Source organism: Gopherus evgoodei, chromosome 11 (genome assembly GCF_007399415.2).
Source record: "Gopherus evgoodei ecotype Sinaloan lineage chromosome 11, rGopEvg1_v1.p, whole genome shotgun sequence".
NCBI classification, from domain to species: domain Eukaryota; kingdom Metazoa; phylum Chordata; order Testudines; family Testudinidae; genus Gopherus; species Gopherus evgoodei.
In genome coordinates this window covers 76,696,563-76,713,707 of record NC_044332.1, presented here as the reverse complement: position 1 = coordinate 76,713,707, position 17,145 = coordinate 76,696,563, and the positions used below count along the sequence as shown (strand labels likewise).

At 45.3% G+C, this 17,145-nt stretch overlaps 1 protein-coding gene across 2 annotated transcripts in view; it reads right to left on the bottom strand.

The window, feature by feature from the left end:
* The window catches only part of SMARCAL1 (SWI/SNF related, matrix associated, actin dependent regulator of chromatin, subfamily a like 1), a 68,378-nt gene that overhangs the window by 9,903 nt on the left and 41,330 nt on the right, over nucleotides 1-17,145 (bottom strand). For both annotated transcript variants that reach the window (XM_030581013.1, XM_030581012.1), the window contains exons 11-14: nucleotides 8,687-8,905; nucleotides 7,168-7,238; nucleotides 3,212-3,314; nucleotides 1,927-2,109 (exon numbers count right to left, since the gene is read on the bottom strand). In XM_030581013.1, the coding sequence (XP_030436873.1) occupies nucleotides 1,927-2,109; nucleotides 3,212-3,314; nucleotides 7,168-7,238; nucleotides 8,687-8,905 (576 nt within the window). The remainder of the gene's footprint in view (nucleotides 1-1,926; nucleotides 2,110-3,211; nucleotides 3,315-7,167; nucleotides 7,239-8,686; nucleotides 8,906-17,145) is intronic.

Here is a 17,145-nt window from a genome sequence, read left to right as displayed (position 1 = left end):
TTCAGAGCTGGGATCCCAGCCAGCAGTTGAGGTTCTCAAGCTGCCCAGCCCTGAAGGCAGCGCCGCCGCCAGCACCAGTGCAGAAGAAAGGGTAGCAGTACTGCCACCCCGAAACAATAAGTTGTGTCCCCTCCCCCCCCCCGACTCCTTTTTGGGTCAGGACGCCTACAATTACAACACTGTGAAATTTCAGATTTAAATAGCTGAAATTATAAAATGAACCATTTTTAAAATCCTATGACCACGAAACTGACCAAAATGGACGGTGAATTTGGTAGGGCCCTAACTATGGGCCTGTAGAAAGTTGCGCTCACCTATTTGATTGCTCCCAGGGGCCAGGAGTGGTGCTGCTGTTCTCTTCAGCTCCCAGTGCCCCGTCTGCCATCTGCCTGCCTCTGCAGGTCTTCTGGGCTCAGCCCTCTAGCCGAGTCACACAGGGCAAACCCCTTCCGGGGACAACAAACAGAAGCCGTTCTTTGCCCTTCAGGACTAACTACAAACCGAACTGTTTCTTACACTTCTGGGCTAAATTCCCTCTCCAGACCCAAATCAGGAGGATTCCTACTGAACTCCTGCCACTGACTGGCCAGCAATGGGCCCTGACCCAGCCTGTTCCTTTGGGTGTCGCCTAGGCAGCATCATCCCTTCTTACTCCTCTGGCTCCAGCCAGGACCTGCTTTTGCTTGCAGGAGCAGGTAGCTCCTTTTATTTCTGACTGCTGGGCCTTGACTGGCTGTTGCTGGGACCCCCCCCCCGCCCTTCTAGATGCTGGAGGACCAGATCTCAATGGTTCCCCTAAATGGCTGCTCCCATGACAACTCTGTTGGCAAGCCTGGAGGTCTAATACTCACTGCTCTTTACTCTCTGGGAGCAGTTCCTGCGGCAGGGTGTAGCAGTGCAGCGGGGTCTCCAGCAGGGGAGCCATGAAGACCTGGTACACCCTGTCACAGGGCCCAGTCTTGGAAGGTGAAGAGTGCCTCTTATAAGAGGGTACACACCCTTACTGCACCTGAAGTCAAAAGGAGTTAAGTTACCCCTAGGATCAGGTCCCAGGAGTCCATATTAATACATTGTAAAATACCGAAGCAAAATGAACTTGCAAGCCTAAAGACACAGTGCCTGGACTATGAGGCGAGTGCTCAGATAACCTCTTCATCCCTTAGTTATTTGCTGCTAGATGCAAAGTCCCCCATGTGTAGCTGAGATTAAAGGAAAATGCCATTTAAAATGAGATGTGATCGATAATCAGAGCTCCCTAATCCTAGAGAGGGGAGCAGAAGGTCAGTATTGATGATGGGCCTATTCAAAGCAAAAAAAAAAAAAAAAAAATCTACAAACTGACCAGCTGGTCTAGTGGCAGTTCTCGTGATCCAGTACTAGAGTGCTGCCAAGACAGAGAACAAAAGTTTGCATCACTTTTGAGTGATCCCCTCTGGCCACTAGCTGACTTCACTGGCAGCAGCAGCCAGTCCGGTCAGCTTGGGTTGCAGCAATTTAAAGGTTTCTGGCGGGCTGGGAGTGTAAGAGAGTAGTGAGGAAGGAAACAGAGAAATCCTGGATGATGCTGCCCCACCTCCAAAGAACAACCATAACACTATTCCATTTCCACCCCTCAACACTACAAACAGTCCCCTTTTTTGGCAATATTATTGATCAGTACGGTAATAAGAATAGTAACACCACCTAGCTCTTATATAGCACTTTTTTCAGTGGCTCCCAAAGCACTTTACAGTGGAGGTTAGCATCATTAGCCCCATTTTACAGATAGGAAAACTGAGGCACAGAGGGGGGAAGTGACTTCCCCAAGACTACCTATCAGGTCATGACAGCACTAGGAATAGAACCCAGGTTTCCGGAGTCCCAGTACCGTACTCTCTCCACTGGCGCACACTACTTTAAGTTATGGTAGTAACGTAGGTTCCTTACACCGGGGTTCCAGAACAACTCTGCAAACACCACCAAGTCAGCAGAAGAGAGGGTCAGCCCCGTGTTGGCAGCAGTAAGGGATAAGACAGCCACAGAGTGCTTCTCGGAGAACTGGAACTTCTGGCACAGAGACTGACGCTCAGCTGAAGATGTGGCGCCATCAATACGAATATATCCAACATGCTGAGAGGAGGGCATGGAGAAAGATCATTAGCATGTCTTTATTTCCCCAAGTTTTAAAGGACTTCCCCACCATCACCAGTGCTTGTGAAGATCAAAAAACCCACTGAACTACCCCATAAAATTTTATTTTAAATACACTGGTGGGATAAAAAAAAACAAACATTTTATTTCAGCATTTTCCAATGCTGCCATTAGATTTGGGCATAAACACACAATAGGAACCAGCATCACCAGCCACCATCTCCTCAGCTACCCTTCATCCAGGTGACTATCATGCCTAGACACTGGGAAGGCGAGACTGCAGAGTCCGGGTCAGTGAAAAGGAGATGTAGATGAAAAGGCTCAATGCAGAGTGGAGTATTGCCCACATATTGACGCTGCAGCTGCAAAGCTAACCATTTTCCAATGGTCTCCTCACCAAAGAGAAGCGGTGATGGGATGGGTACTTTATAAATGTCAGGGATGATGAGCAATTGCTCAGTATTACCCTCAGAGATTTCTAAGCGAGAAATTAGCAAAACCACCTCCCATCTACCACTATCAAATCTCTCAGCCACCTCATCAGCTTTCAAAATCTGACAGATCAGATGAAACAGGCATAGAAACTTGACCTCTACTCATCACCAGAAACAGGAGAAAGATCACTATGCAGTTAGTAAGTAGACTCGAGCCTCCATGCAATAGCCAGGCACAAAAATCAGAACAACATGGACCCAAGAAACAAAAGACATGCAGATATAGCTGGGGTTGGTTAGTCACTGCCTTCTCCCCACCTTCTCCCAAGAGGCATGAAAAGCAACAATGGCAATGTATGGTACTGAAACAGCACTTCTCAAAGCACTGTACACACACCACTCCACGTGGTGGTGAACTCCAAGAAACATCTGCAGCAATAGCCATCACATACACAAAATGTACATCCCTCTGGGCAGTCTCATTCTGGAGACTGTGTTATCGTGGCCTGGGGGCACATTAGAGATATCTCAATTAGAGAATTGTGTGTGTCGCTAACTTTCATAAAGTAGGTGACCTGCCAGAACTCTCCAGAGCTTTGAAGTTGGATCAATAATAAAATTAACAGGAACCTGATATAAGAACTTACTTTGTTCTCCAGCGCATTACTGATTGCATTCAGTACTATCTTGTGATGAGCAAACACCAGGAATTTGTCTCTCCCACTTTCCAGTAAATCCAGGATGTATTCTCTGTATTAAAAACACATAATCCAAGTTATATTACTGATGTCTCTGCTGTCCCATGCACACATCACCCTCAAATCCTAAGAGATATTGTTGATCTATAGGCAGAAATCAGGAAACTAACCAGCAAAAAACAGCATTTCAATAATTAATATCCACATATAAAAAGAAATCTAGGGACATACCACTCATTTTTCTGGATTCCTGGCCACTGAATGACAAATGTATCTATTTTACTTGTATGTCACTGAGTCACACGTGATGAAACAGAGTGGCCCAACTTAAAGTCATTTCCATTTATCTGTCTATTCCATTCATTCATTCATTCATTCATATTTCTAACTCTAGGCATCTTGTGGAACACATTATGTTATCCAGGAGGCAATTACTCATAATACATTTATTTAATGCTGATGTCACTCTAAAAAGGAAACTTCTCTAAAGAACAAATTTATCAGAACATCTTGAAACTTATTTTCAACCCACTAAGACATGCAATAAGTGTCCTATGTAACAAGCGATTGTACATTATTTACAAATTGTTGGGAACAGGTAAAATCAAATGTCAGCTTCTAATGAGGACAGATAGCTCGACGAATTGGTGCTAAAATCAGGACTACAAAGCATTTCACCAAGTCACTATTTTCAGCACAGCCCAGGCCAGCTATGACTGAAAAACACAAACGACTCCGTGGCAAGATGGACTTAAATTCTGCAGCCAAGTTGCTGAATTCTGTGACATTCTGGTGAATCTATAGGAAATTCAATTTTAGTTTTATTTAATTCAAGAGAAGGTTTACATTGAAATGAAGCTGAAAACGAATAATACAATCAGCTCAATGATGCCTGTGGTATGATATTCAACTTATTACATTTATTTTATATGCTGTCCTGACATTTTCAGTTTAACACGCAACAGATTTTTGTATGGACAATACACTGCTGCATTGGGGAAGTTGTCAGGGGAAAGTTGGACATTTTGGCACTCGAGTTGTTGTGGGAGGCATACTGAGATGGTAGGATAAGGACATTAGCTTGAGCTACTTCTGAATAGTAGCTAGGTGGCTCTGCTAAACCAGTCAAGCAGCTTTGTAATTCATACTGCTAGCATTTATATTTTAATCTTTACTATTTCATAGGTGGCACTGCCTAAAGATGAATGGGGCAGTTCCCACCTCTCAGTACTATTTTTTCAGACCTCTGCAGATGCAGGGAAAGAACACTATATGGTTGTATACTCAGTTCACTTGGTTTTCTTCGCCAATGTAAAAGCAAGAAACGCTTTTTTTAAAAAACAAAAGCAGAGCCTCTGGGCAGCAATTCTGGATTCTACAGCAAATTCTGTGGCTGTGAGGTCATGCAGGACACATGACTCTGGTCATTCCAACAGAATGGCCGGTCCGTTGGCTATGAGAAATAAAAATCAGTGGCAAATTATACATGTCCCCATAAAAAAACCAACAAAACCAACATCCTAACTGAGCTGTTGAGAATCTCAGCAAAAAAAGCTAGGGATGAAAGGGCCACCAGCCCAACTCGAAGAGATTGCCTCTCCAGAGGAAAGAGTTAAAAGTCCATTCATGGGGGAAGTTTACATTGTTACCATGATCCCACATGGGCTCTGTGGACCATTCAAGACCTTCAGGACTGTCAACATAGCATCTTTAGTGAGCACTATAAAACTAAAGACTAAATTTGGTTGACAAATAGGTTGGCTCAATGCTTTCTGCAGCAAGACTGCAGCGTTAGTTTTTTAAAATTCTCTTTACACTGATGATTGCACTGGTTTGTTCCTTTTAAACTACAGAAGGGCCCGAACCAGAGGACTTGTTCTTAACCCCAAACACTGTGTAGCTTTAGATATGGAACTAAACATCCCTGATGTGACTCCAGAGCCATTGGCCTTTATCTTTAAAAACTCATGGCGATCAGGGGAGGTCCCAGATGACTGGAAAAAGGCTAATGCCCAAAGGCTAGTGCCCATCTTTAAAAAAGGGAAGAAGGGGGATCCGGGGAACTACAGACAAGTTAGCCTCACCTCAGTCCCTGGAAAAATCATGGAGCAGGTCCTCAAAGAACCAATTCTGAAGCACTTAGAGGAGAGGAAAGTGATGAAGAAAATCTGCATGGCTTCACCAAGGGCAAGTCATGCCTGACTAGCCTAATTGCCTTCTATGATGAGATAACTGGCTCTGTGGACAAGGGGAAAGCGGTGAGCGTGCTATTTCTTGACTTTAGCAAAGCCTTTGATACGGTCTCCCGCAGTATTCTTGCCCAAGTTAAAGAAGTATGGGCTGGATGAATGGACTATAAGGTGGACAGAAAGTTGGCACGATCGTCGGGCTCAACGGGTAGTCATCAGTGGCTCCATGTCTACTTGGCAGCCAGTATCAAGCAGAGTGCCCCAAGGGTCAGTCCTGGGGACGGTTTTGTTCAATATCTTCATTAATGATCTGGAGGATGGCATGGATTGCACCCTCAGAAAGTTTGCAGATGACACTGAACTGGGAGGAGTGGTAGATACACTGGAGGGAGGGATAGGATATAGAGGGTCCTAGACAAATTAGAGGATTAGGTCAAAAGAAAATCTGATGAGGTTCAACAAGGACAAGTGCAAAGTCCTGCGCTTAGGATGGAAGAATCCCATGCACTGCTACAGACTAGGGACGGAGTGGCTAGGCAGCAGTTCTGCAGAAAAGGACCTAGGGGTTAGAGTGGATGAGAAGCTGGGTATGAGTCAACAGTGTGCCCTTGTTGCCAAGAAGGCTAACGGCATTTTGGGCTGTAAGGGTAGGAACATTGCCAGCAGATCGAGAGACATGATCATTCCCCTCTATTCGACATTGGTGAGGCCTCATCTGGAGTACTGTGTCCAGTTTTGGGCCCCAAACTACAAGAAGGATGTGGAAAAATTGAAAAGAGTCCAGCAGAGGGTAACAAAAATGATTAGGGGGCTGGAGCACATGACTTACGAGAAGAGGCTGAGGGAACTGGGGTTATTTATTTTGCAGAAGAGAAGAGTGAGGTGCGATTTGATAGCAACCTACAACTACCTGAAAGGGGGTTCCAAAGAGGATGGAACTAGGCTGTTCTCAGTGATGGCAGATGACAGAAAAAGGAGTAATGGTCTCAAGTTGCAGTGGGGGAGGTCTAGGCTGGATGTTAGGAAACACTGTTTCACTAGGAGGGGGGTGAAGCACTGAAATGGGCTACCTAGGGAGGTGGTGGAATCTCCTTCCTTAGAGGTTTTTAAGGCCCGGCTTGACAAAGCCCTGGCTGGGATGATTTAGTTGGAGATTGGTCCTGCTTTGAGCAGGGGGCTGGACTAGATGACCTCCTGAGGTCCCTTCCAATCTTGATATTCTATGATTCTAGGATCTCAATTTGGGCCTATCTGGAATTCAATCAGAAGACTGGGCAGGTATAGAGCCCTTGGAAAAAGAGAATGTTGTGTATCGTAATTAATTTTGTTAGCTGCACTTGATTTTGCTGCAATCTTATCCCAAAGGCTCCATTTCTCTCTTCTCACTAGTCAAATACATTTTGATAGGTCAGAATGAGGCACTGGATTAACCTCTAAGGACAGGACAAGAGGCTATGGGCTTAAATTTCAGCAAAGGCGTTTAGGTTGGACATTAGGAAAAACTTCCTAACTGCCAGGGTGGTTAAGCACTGGAATAAATTGCCTAGGAGGTTGTGGAATCTCCATCATTGGAGATTTTTAAGAGCAGGTTGGACAAACACCTGTTGGGGATGGTCTAGATAATTCTTAGTCCTGTCTTGAGTGCAGGGGACTGGACTAGATGACCTCTTGAGGTCCCTTCTGATTCTAGGATTCTATGACTGTCACACAACTTACATGACTGAACGGATTTTGGCTTCCGCGGTTCTGTTATAGAAGAGGAGTAGAGCTTCCTTCTCCTTTTGTTTCTGTGAAGAGGGGAAAAAAACTGAATGTCAGTTTCAAATCTGCCTTCCCTCCTGGGTGCCAGCCGCTCCAGCATAAATGCTGCTGCGGTTGGGCATTGCGCTGGGGAAAAGCAGTCTCTCCCTAAACACCGGTATTTACAAAACATAGTACGCGGAGGGGAAATCTTTCACCATGCGCTACCAAAATTCTGCCCCTGCCATCTACCGCAATGGCACTGCACCAGTTCTACTCTGACTGGGGACCACCCAAGAGTGGGGAGAAGTAGATTTGCCCCCAGCAGAAAATTAAAGTTCGGAAAACTGAAGGAATACTCTCATGTGAATTGTACTTTTTATTTTCCCCCCAAGAGATGCTGTGTGTAGAGGGCTTTGTCTGCACTACAAGCATACCCATATTTAAGCGCAGCTGTGGCCAAATCACGCCATAATTTGCTTTTTTTCTAACTGGTGTGGACAGAAAAATGTGTTACAACCACATTAGAGAACCAAGTTTTAGAACAGATCTCTCTACCAGATGGGTTCAGTGGCTGGAGTACTTGCGAGACCCTGCTCTGCCACAGACTTTCTGCGTGACCTTGAGCAAGTCATTTCATGTACATCTACGGCAGAGCTGAAGGTGTAATTTCGAGTAACTAGTTTTGATCGAGTTAGAATGCTAAAAAATAGCAGCACGGTTGCTGCTGCACAAGCAATGGTACAAACTAGCTGCCAGAGTCCAGTCCCAGTAGAAACCCTAGCTAGATATCCAGGATGGCTAGCCCATCCTGCTGCTCACAGCGCTGCTACTGTTTAGTGCATGAGGCTGATCAGAGCTAGCACGCGTAAAATCACACCTCCAGCTCCATGCAGACATAACACGACTTTCTCTAGGCCTCTGAGTCCCATCTGTAAAATGGGAATAGCAGCAGAGGTGTTGTGAGGGTAAACTGAAGTTTGTCAGAAGCTTAGATACGAACATGATAAGCACCATAGAAAAGTCAATAAAATAAACAGCACAGGTCTCTAACACAGTTGTAATATGCATTTTCTGTCCACAGAGGCACAAAAATAGTTGGCCACAACTGTGATTCATAACCCTGTCGGTTACATTTGTAAGGTAAGTGGGGCTTATGAGGCAGGACAGGAGAGTAAATACAGAGAAGTGAAAGACAGTAAATAGAGTGAAGAGGAGATAAAAGGTGAATGACAGGGGAAATGAAAGTGATATGCAGCATGACAAGAAGATGAAACAGCTGAAACTAAGGAAAGAGGAAGCTGACCTGTTATGATTATTGATGTTGTGCATTCTTGGATACCCAAGAGAACCATTTTAAAACAGTACCCTTGATAACATCTGCTGTACATTTCGATGATGATCTAAGAATCTGGGAATTGCTCTCCACTGATTTTTTTTTAAGTGAGCACCTGAAATACCAAACAGTCCATCATGTAAACAGTTTCTGACTCACACTTCTGTATCCTTTGGCCATCTCCTTTGCAGTGGCAGCCAGCTCAGCCTTGGTCTTTGCATTCATGCCTTCAGGAGCCACCACTACCATTTTGCGCTGCTTTGCTGGAAGCTGGGAGAGCACATCTGATTTCAGGCGGCGGATCATGACAGATTCTTCAAGCAAAAGCTTCAGTTCTCCTAGGTTGGAAGATCCAGAGTAGTCCCAGCCCCATGGCATCTGAGGAAGAGCAAAGCATGATCATCAGCAACAAAAGTCCCAGGAGCCTTTAAGTCATTCTCAGTGAAGGGGATCTGGCTAGGGAACAAACTTCCACAGGAGAACAGGCGAATTCAGAGTCTGCCTGTCTTCAGGAAATGCTGCAAAGCCTTCCTCCTTTGAAAAAGCCTTTTCACAGTAAGAATGACACTCCTAACACGGATAGGCCATTTACCCTCCAGTTCTTACCACGAAAGCCTTACTGCAAGCAGCCTATTGCCCCTGAAAATACCAAAGACTCCATGAAGTCCATTAGGGACATTGCTATTGCTATTGATTTTACATGGAAGGTGCTCAGATACTAATGAAGGGTCAATGGTTGAGAGGGGCATGAAGCCAGGAGATTCCATGACTGTGGGGAGGAATTGGAAGGCAGGGGCACCATCTTGGCTGTTGTGCGTGGGGGGGCATCGGTGGAAGGAAGAAGGACTATGTTGCATTGGATGCAGGTGAAAGAGAGCCCGGGAACAAGACTGTGACAGACACTGCTAGCCTGGGACTTGAGGCGAACACTGTGGGGGTCCCACGGGCAGGTGAAGTAGCTGAGGAGCAGCAATTCAGCAGCAGGAGCGGATTTACCATGAAACAAAATGCAGGAAAAATATCTGACTACCTGTCCTTGAGTCCTGGCCAGCAGCACAGCAGGGCTCAGGCAGGCAGGCTGCCTGCATGCCGTGGTCGGTGGCCCCAACGCCACTCCCAGAAGCGGCCGGTTGCTGGCACGTCCCTGTGTGGCCCAGGGGTGAGGGACTGGAGGGAGGTGGCTCTGTGTGCAGAGACCCACTGCCCCCCTCCACCCAAGGGGTGTGTAGAGATGTGCCAGCAACAATGCAGCAGCGCTAAGGCGGCTCCCTGCCCGCTCTGCCTCCCTCCCTCTGCACGGCAGCGGCCGGCATGTCTCTGCCAACCGGGGGCGGGGGGTGCGTGGGCGGGGGGGGTATGCCTCCACACCTTGCTCCTGCTCTGAGTGCTGACTCAACAGTTCCCATTGACCAGGAACTGTGGCCAATGAGAGCTGCGGGAGCGGTGCCTGCGGGCATCAACATGCAGAGACTATCTGGCCCCCTCTCACACCCCAACTCCCTGCGCCAGCCCAGAGCCCACCCCCTGCACCCTCGCCTGCACCCCAACCCCCGCCCCAATCAAAGTATCTCACTGTATTTTCATTTACTTCCCATTACTTATAATATAGGAGGAAGAGGAAGAAAAAAAGAATGAACAACGGGAGGGAAATAAGAGAGAATGTTCTTTTTCTTGGCTGGGTCCCGAGGGGGTGTGTGAGAAAACGAAGCTGCGCATAGGGCCCCACTAACTCTAAATCCGCCACCGCTCACCAGGCCAGAAATCCAGACTGAGCAGCCACCAGACGTGCAACGTCTTTCACCAGGCTAGTGCACCTCAACTCTGTGTGCATCACTGATAGTCGTAGAGGCCTCGGGTTGGGGGGCAGAAGCCGGGGGGGGAGGGGAGAGAGGAAGTTTTGGGCACCTCCAGCGGAGGGAGAAGGGCTTGTGCTATTGTTTCACAGTTGTTGAATTCCCTTAAGTCCCTCATCCCCTTTCAGCCCATTGTTCTGTACCCATTCCCTTGCCTAATACACTTTTATATAAATGGTTACAAAACTCCTTAGTGTGTAACTGAGTTTTGTGTCAGGGGCTTCCAGACCCACCTAAGCAAAGGGGGCCAATGCCCGACTCAAAGAGGAATACATGCAGGCTTGCTACCTTAGGACACCTACCAGCACCAGTGTCCAGTCCTGATTCCAGACCCTCAGTGTGTAAGTTGTCTTGCACACCCACTGAATGCTGAATCAGCACATCTCCCCACTTTGCCTGTCTCCCGATCAGCTTACACCTGATGTGTGACATACACCACCGCACCTACTTCTGCTACTGCCAAGTCTGGCTCAGAGGTCTCCATGGAGCTTGCAGGAAGCAGGCGCAACTACATTTGGTCATGTCTCAGCATAGATCAACTCATTCTCCAGGCATCTAGCCCTCATGGCATCCATTCTGCCACAGCAGCTTGCCTTAACACTCCCTTTATTTCCTTCTCCCAGAAACAGCTACCACTATGCCTAGCATATCCTCCCAGATCTGGTGTACAGGAAGGAAGGAACAAGCTGTATTCATAACATCGTGCTCATCTCTCCTGTAACCTTTGTCCTGTCATCCCTCCTCGACACCTTTATCAGTAACCTTCACCATATAAAATGTAATTTAGGTTGTAGGATCCTTGGGGTGGAGTCCGGTCTCTTTGTTGGTAAAGCTGCATGTAGTCCCATTGTTATTATTTTTAGTACAGTGCAAACACCTACAATTTTTTGTGTGTGTGTGTGTGTGTGTGTGTGTCTGTCTGTCTGTCTGTCTGTCTCTTCCCAGACTGGAGCACAGTGTATTTGGAAATGTGATTTTGAAGATGGCTTTGGATGTGCTTTCCTGAATGTCACACCATATTGTTCTCTTATCTGCTTCAGCAGAGAACAACTAAGCTGACAACCAACACCATTAAAATTGATATATTCTCCAAATAAAATGCCTCAGAACATTTTCCCTTTTTCAGGCTACATAAGCAAAGGGTTTTTTAACTTACTTCAGAGTTTACAGTCTTTCATTCTGGGATCAGCCTTCGTGCCCTTCTTTGAAGCATGTTAATCACTACAACATTTAATTTTACATAATATGGTGATCAAAATTGAACAGAATGTTTACATGGAATTTCAACAGAAAGTTGCTTTATCTCACCAGAACGCCCATACAATTCTGCTCTGCTGTTCTAGCACTGGGATGGATTTATTACAGGGACAGCGAGCAGAGACTTCTGTTGCAATTTCACAAATGGAACCATATTCTATTTGTTACTTATTTACTTTCAATTTAAAAAATACTGAAAGCTGTTTGTGCAAAATCATGACTGTGATCGGCACCGATTCTCACTCTCGCTAGAGGTCTCTAGGGAGGAATCAAGGAGTCAGCTCAAGGTCTGAGTTCTTATCTTCCAGGCACTCAATGGGCCAGGCCCAGCATCTAGCCTAAAGCTCAGGAATGAAAGTCCTCTCCAGCTTCCTCAGGGGTTGGTCTATGAACATAAGAACGGCCATACCGGGTCAGATCAAAAGTTCCATCTAGCCCAGTATCCTGTCTTCTGACAGTGGCCAATGCCAGGTGCCCCAGAGGGAACAAACAGAACTGATAATCATCAAGTGATCCATTCCCCTGTCACTCATTCCCAGCTTCTGGCAAACAGAGGCTAGGGACACCATCCCTGCCCATCCTGGCTAATAGCTATTGATGGACCGATCCTCCATGAACTTATCTAGTTCTTTTTTGAACCCTGTTATAGTCTTGGCCTTCACATCATCCTCTGGCAAGGAGTTCCACAGGTTAACTGTGCATTGTGTGAAAAAATACTTCCTTTTGTTTGTTTTAAACCTGCTGCCTATTAATTTCATTTGATGACCCCTAATTCTTATGTTATGAGGAGGAGTAAATAACACTTCCTTATTTACTTTCTCTACACCAGTCATGCTTTTTTAGACCTCTATCATATCCCGTCTTTTGTTGCCTCTTTTCAAGCTGAAAAGTCCCAGTCTTTTTTTTTTTTAAGATGAGGCGGCCACATCTGCACGCAGTATTCAGGATGTGGGCATACCATGGATTTATACAGAGACAATATAATATTTTCTGTCTTATGATTGACTGAATAACAAACTTACATTATTATTATTATTGTAGCACCCAGGCGCCCCAGTCATGGACCCCAATGTGCTGGGTGCTGTACGAACAGAACAGAGAGATTGTAAGTGCCTTGGGGCAGGGACCATCTAAGGAACTAAGGACTATCACAAACCCCACAACTTCCATCCCAAATGTCAGGCACACTTCTTCAACCTACCCTCTCTAAACACACACAGAGACCAGCATGTTCATTTAAAAAAAACCAAACCAAACCAAACCAACAAACAGCCCCCTCCCCCGAAAAGTAAAACCTCACCAAAAATAAAAACACTCCACACTCAATTCTCCCCCAGGCTGGGGGTGGGGGAAGAGAGAGAGAGAGAACGAACCACACATGACAGATATAGGTCACATTGTTTACTGCATGACTGGAAGACACACAGATACTATGATGACAGAAGAGAGGTATAAGATTTGGGATGGGATCAGATGGGCCATAGACACTGAAGTCCTTTATGGCATCTGGAGGTAGTTGATGCTGCTTAGGGTAGAAGCACCTGGGTAGGAAAGAAAAGGATGCTGCCGTAATCATGACACACTAGCACTGATCACCTTGTATCGGCTCTGTTGACAGTTAGCCAATGAAGAGGCCAATGTTACCTGACTGATTTCAATGGTGTTAAGTCGGCATCACACTGGATCACACAGTAGCAAATGTACCTTTATCGCTACATCATATCTATAAATGAATTTTAATAACTAATCCTAGCATTTCTAGAAAACTGAACATTGAAAAAAGTAATTCTAAAAAAATATAGTTAACATGAGAACGTGACAGTAATATGTTTAATAGGACATGGTGTCTAAAACTAGTCTGTTACTAGAATTATTAAAACATACTTTAAATGTCCTCTACTGAAATACAGAGGAAAAAATGACTAGAAGTTTATTCCGCCAACACACATCTGGCTTTGGTCCATAATATCCCAGAACAAATGCATCAACTGTGAATTTCTTATCGAAGTGTTAAAGCATCTCACTCAAGTCATTAAATTTATTACAGTGTTAACAGAAGCTGCCGTACCCTTACAAATTCAGAGCACAGGCTGATCTAGACATTCATTTTTTTATTTGTTATTTGCCAACTTCAACCAGTTTGAAAAATGGCTTCACAGCCTCTACTTCAAGAAACTGAGCTGTGTTGAGCTTGTAAATAAAACAGGTGACATTTGTTGCAGTTTTAAAAGCAGAGGTGCCAAGGAATTGGATCATGAACCAATAAAACTCTTGTTTTACATCTTTTCTTATTGCATTTGTCAGAGATTTGTAGGTTTCTGCCATGAAACAAAATCAATTCTTTTTAAATGCTGAATTGCCAGGATTTTATTTTAAATTAAATGGTTCAGGTTTGTCAATTTTTGTTTAATGTAACGATTACAACAGGATTTATTAATAACAACAACTCATTTATACAGCACCTTTCATTCCAATGGGTTTCAAGACACTTTTCAAACTCTCTCTCACTCCATTTAATTCCACTCACTGCCACAGCCTAGTTGCCTCTGCAGTTTTAAGAAGCACCCGTTTCAACAGTGCACAGCAGTGCTACACCAGCTGCTTAGAACGGCAAGTAAACTCCACCACCACTTCCAGTTGAAACTGAAAAGAGGAATTTTAAGGACACAGAATGGTTACCGAAATTGGAATCTGGCCAGGACACCAGGCCAAAAACCTTGACTATTGTGAGGAATGCAAAGGAACCAAAAATGGCCAGGACCTTGGTTGTGTCTCAGCTAAAAGGGCCATACCTGAAGCAACCCAGCACCCTAGTGCTATCCTGAGAGACTGGCTCCGTCCTGACCTGCAACATCTGGCTATTTTCCTTTGAGGTTTCTCATCCAAGTACTAGCCAGGCCTGCCTGTGCTTAACTTGTGAGGTTCAAAGAGCACGTAGCTGAAGGGAGGCGTGGCCTTAAGCTCCACTCTCACAGACAAAACACTCCCATTAAAAGTAGGTCATAGCCCTCAAACTGATCTGTTCTTAATTTGCCCTACTGTGCTCTGGGATCAGAGCATACTGAAGGGAAGGACCTCTTCTCGTCAGGGCAATTCAACTTGGAACAACCAAAACCCTGCATCCTCAGAGGCTTCACTTCCTGATTTTAGCCTCTGCCTCCTTTCCTCAGCATCTTTTGAATTATTCTCACTACAGAGATTTACACCAAAGGCAGCTTGACACCAAGAGAAACTATCATTTTATAGCAGATCAACAAACTCCCCCCAGGTTTTCTGCCCTGTCCCCCACCGTCTTCATGAACTACTTACGGTCCTAACATGTAGAAATCTCATTTGCTTCCCTCACATCTCATCTACGCTGCTTTCCAGTTATAAAGCACCCCAGGTTCTTTGCAGAATCGCTGACTGAATTCTTTCTAGGTTCACTGCAGTCGCCGCTATCATTCACCAGCATTAACGACAGCACAACCTCTCTCAAGTGACCGCTCTAAAGGAGCGGCAATACTCAGCTGCCTAGTAAAGGTGGGTCTTTCACAATGAAACAAAATTGTAATGGAAACCTTGGGGATGCTTGGCAGCGGCTGTTTAAAGCAGGGAGTTGAAATGGATGGTGACCCTTCCTGCTGATTTTACTATAGGTTGCAAGCTCATTTATACAGCAGTTCAAGCACTGACCTTTATGAGACCCAGTTTAATACTTCCCTGCTGCTGAACTCCTAGTGGGTACATGAGGAGCTCTATTTTATTTCCATCAACTCAGTGTTCTTCGTCCAACTCAACGTCCAACCTGAGATCCATGTGGCTTGCAGCTGAAGCAGTAGTTAGTCATGTGGACCCCTACCCTAAAGGTCTATGCAATGCCAAACCTATTTAGTCCTACACACTACCATTCAGCCTCCTGCACTGCAGAAAGCCAGAGAGATTAGGCCATGTCTTGTTTCCCCCCAGGAAGTGCTCCTGACACTGCTCAGACAGGAAAAATTAAGGAGCTGCATTAAAGATATGCTGAATGCACAGTGCCTCTCTGAATGAGCTTCATGTTGTAACCCAAGAACCCCTTAACGCCAAGAATATCCCAATTCTGGTATGTACATTCAGGCTCAGCAAAGACTGTCACTAGGTCTTAAATAAAAACCGAGTTTACATTGGTCATTAATATTGTTGTGAATGGTATGTCACTATACTGAAAATATGGCTTGAAAGTCAAAGCACAAGTGAAAAACAGATTTTCCTCCAGAGAGGAGTAAGAAATGTGTCTCTCTCTGTCCGGATTTAAATTAAGCATCATAAACACACACAATGGATGCCCATTTACTTACAAAGTTAGATATTAACAAAGAGATGTTAAGTCAGCAGAGAAGCAGCATACAGAAAAACCAAGCCAAAGGTGGTTATCCTGTCTCAGAGTGACAGACAATGAACTTTGGCGGCATATTTAAGATGCAAAGAAAGCAACCCCTCATCAATTAAATGGGCAGCTTGTTCACATTTATGAAAACGGGATCTGAGCTTATCTTGATTGAAAACGCTGCAAAAGACTTTGGGTGAGAAACTTCTTCACACAGGAGGTTAACCTGATAGTTGAGTTTAGTCTCTAAAAAGCGTTATGCTAGGATTTTGTTTTATATGTAGCCATTTGTTTCCAGTATCCTCACTCATTCTCTCCAGAATTTCTGCACTTTTGATAATACACTTATTCTTGTTTTCACTATCAATATATTTCGGTGCAAAGTAAAGTGCAGGTCCTGAGCTGAATCTTACAAGCTAGTGTGTGCACTGTTTCTTCGGGGACAGCAAACGTGGTATTTTTGAGGGTAGCTGGCATGAGGGGTGGATACCACAGGGGAATGATTCAAGGGGACTGGGGCACACCTACAAGGCAAAGGAAGGGGTGGCATAAGCCCAGAGGAGAGTGCTTGAGTGGCTGAAAAGCTGGCAGCGCCAGGGAGCCGATGCCAAGCGATCACAAGAAAAAGACTTCCTCTTTCTAAACGTAACAAAATGACTCAGTCCTGGGTACCCCGAGAACCGTCACATGTGTGTCGAGGGATCCCACTGTGGCTGGGGAAATGGGGAGGTTTCCAGTCTCTGCCAGGTATGCCGCACTTTGCTAACGCTAATGCAGGAATCTTACAGAACCCAGCAGGTAGGGCCGCTTTCCTGACTCCTCATGCAGTGTGACCTTAAGTTAAATCAACAGTGTCAATACATTACCACTGAAGCTCCTACTCCACACCCCTCCTTGCTGCCAGCATGGCTGGGTCTGATTGATCCAGAGCTGCTGTAATGACCGTTGGGAGCCAGTGGCAGCTGGTGTAAATTTAGGGAGTCTTTAGGCTACTCTAATACATGCTAGGCCCCAGCCCGGCAGCTTGGCGGTTCCAAGATCAGGTGGTTTATAGTCTCCATTGCTCCTCTGCCTCTGGACTTAGCAAAAGCAGGCTGCAATGTTCAAACAGTAAAGTTCTTCAGGCTGTTAAAAACTAGCATTAACATACATGGGACTAG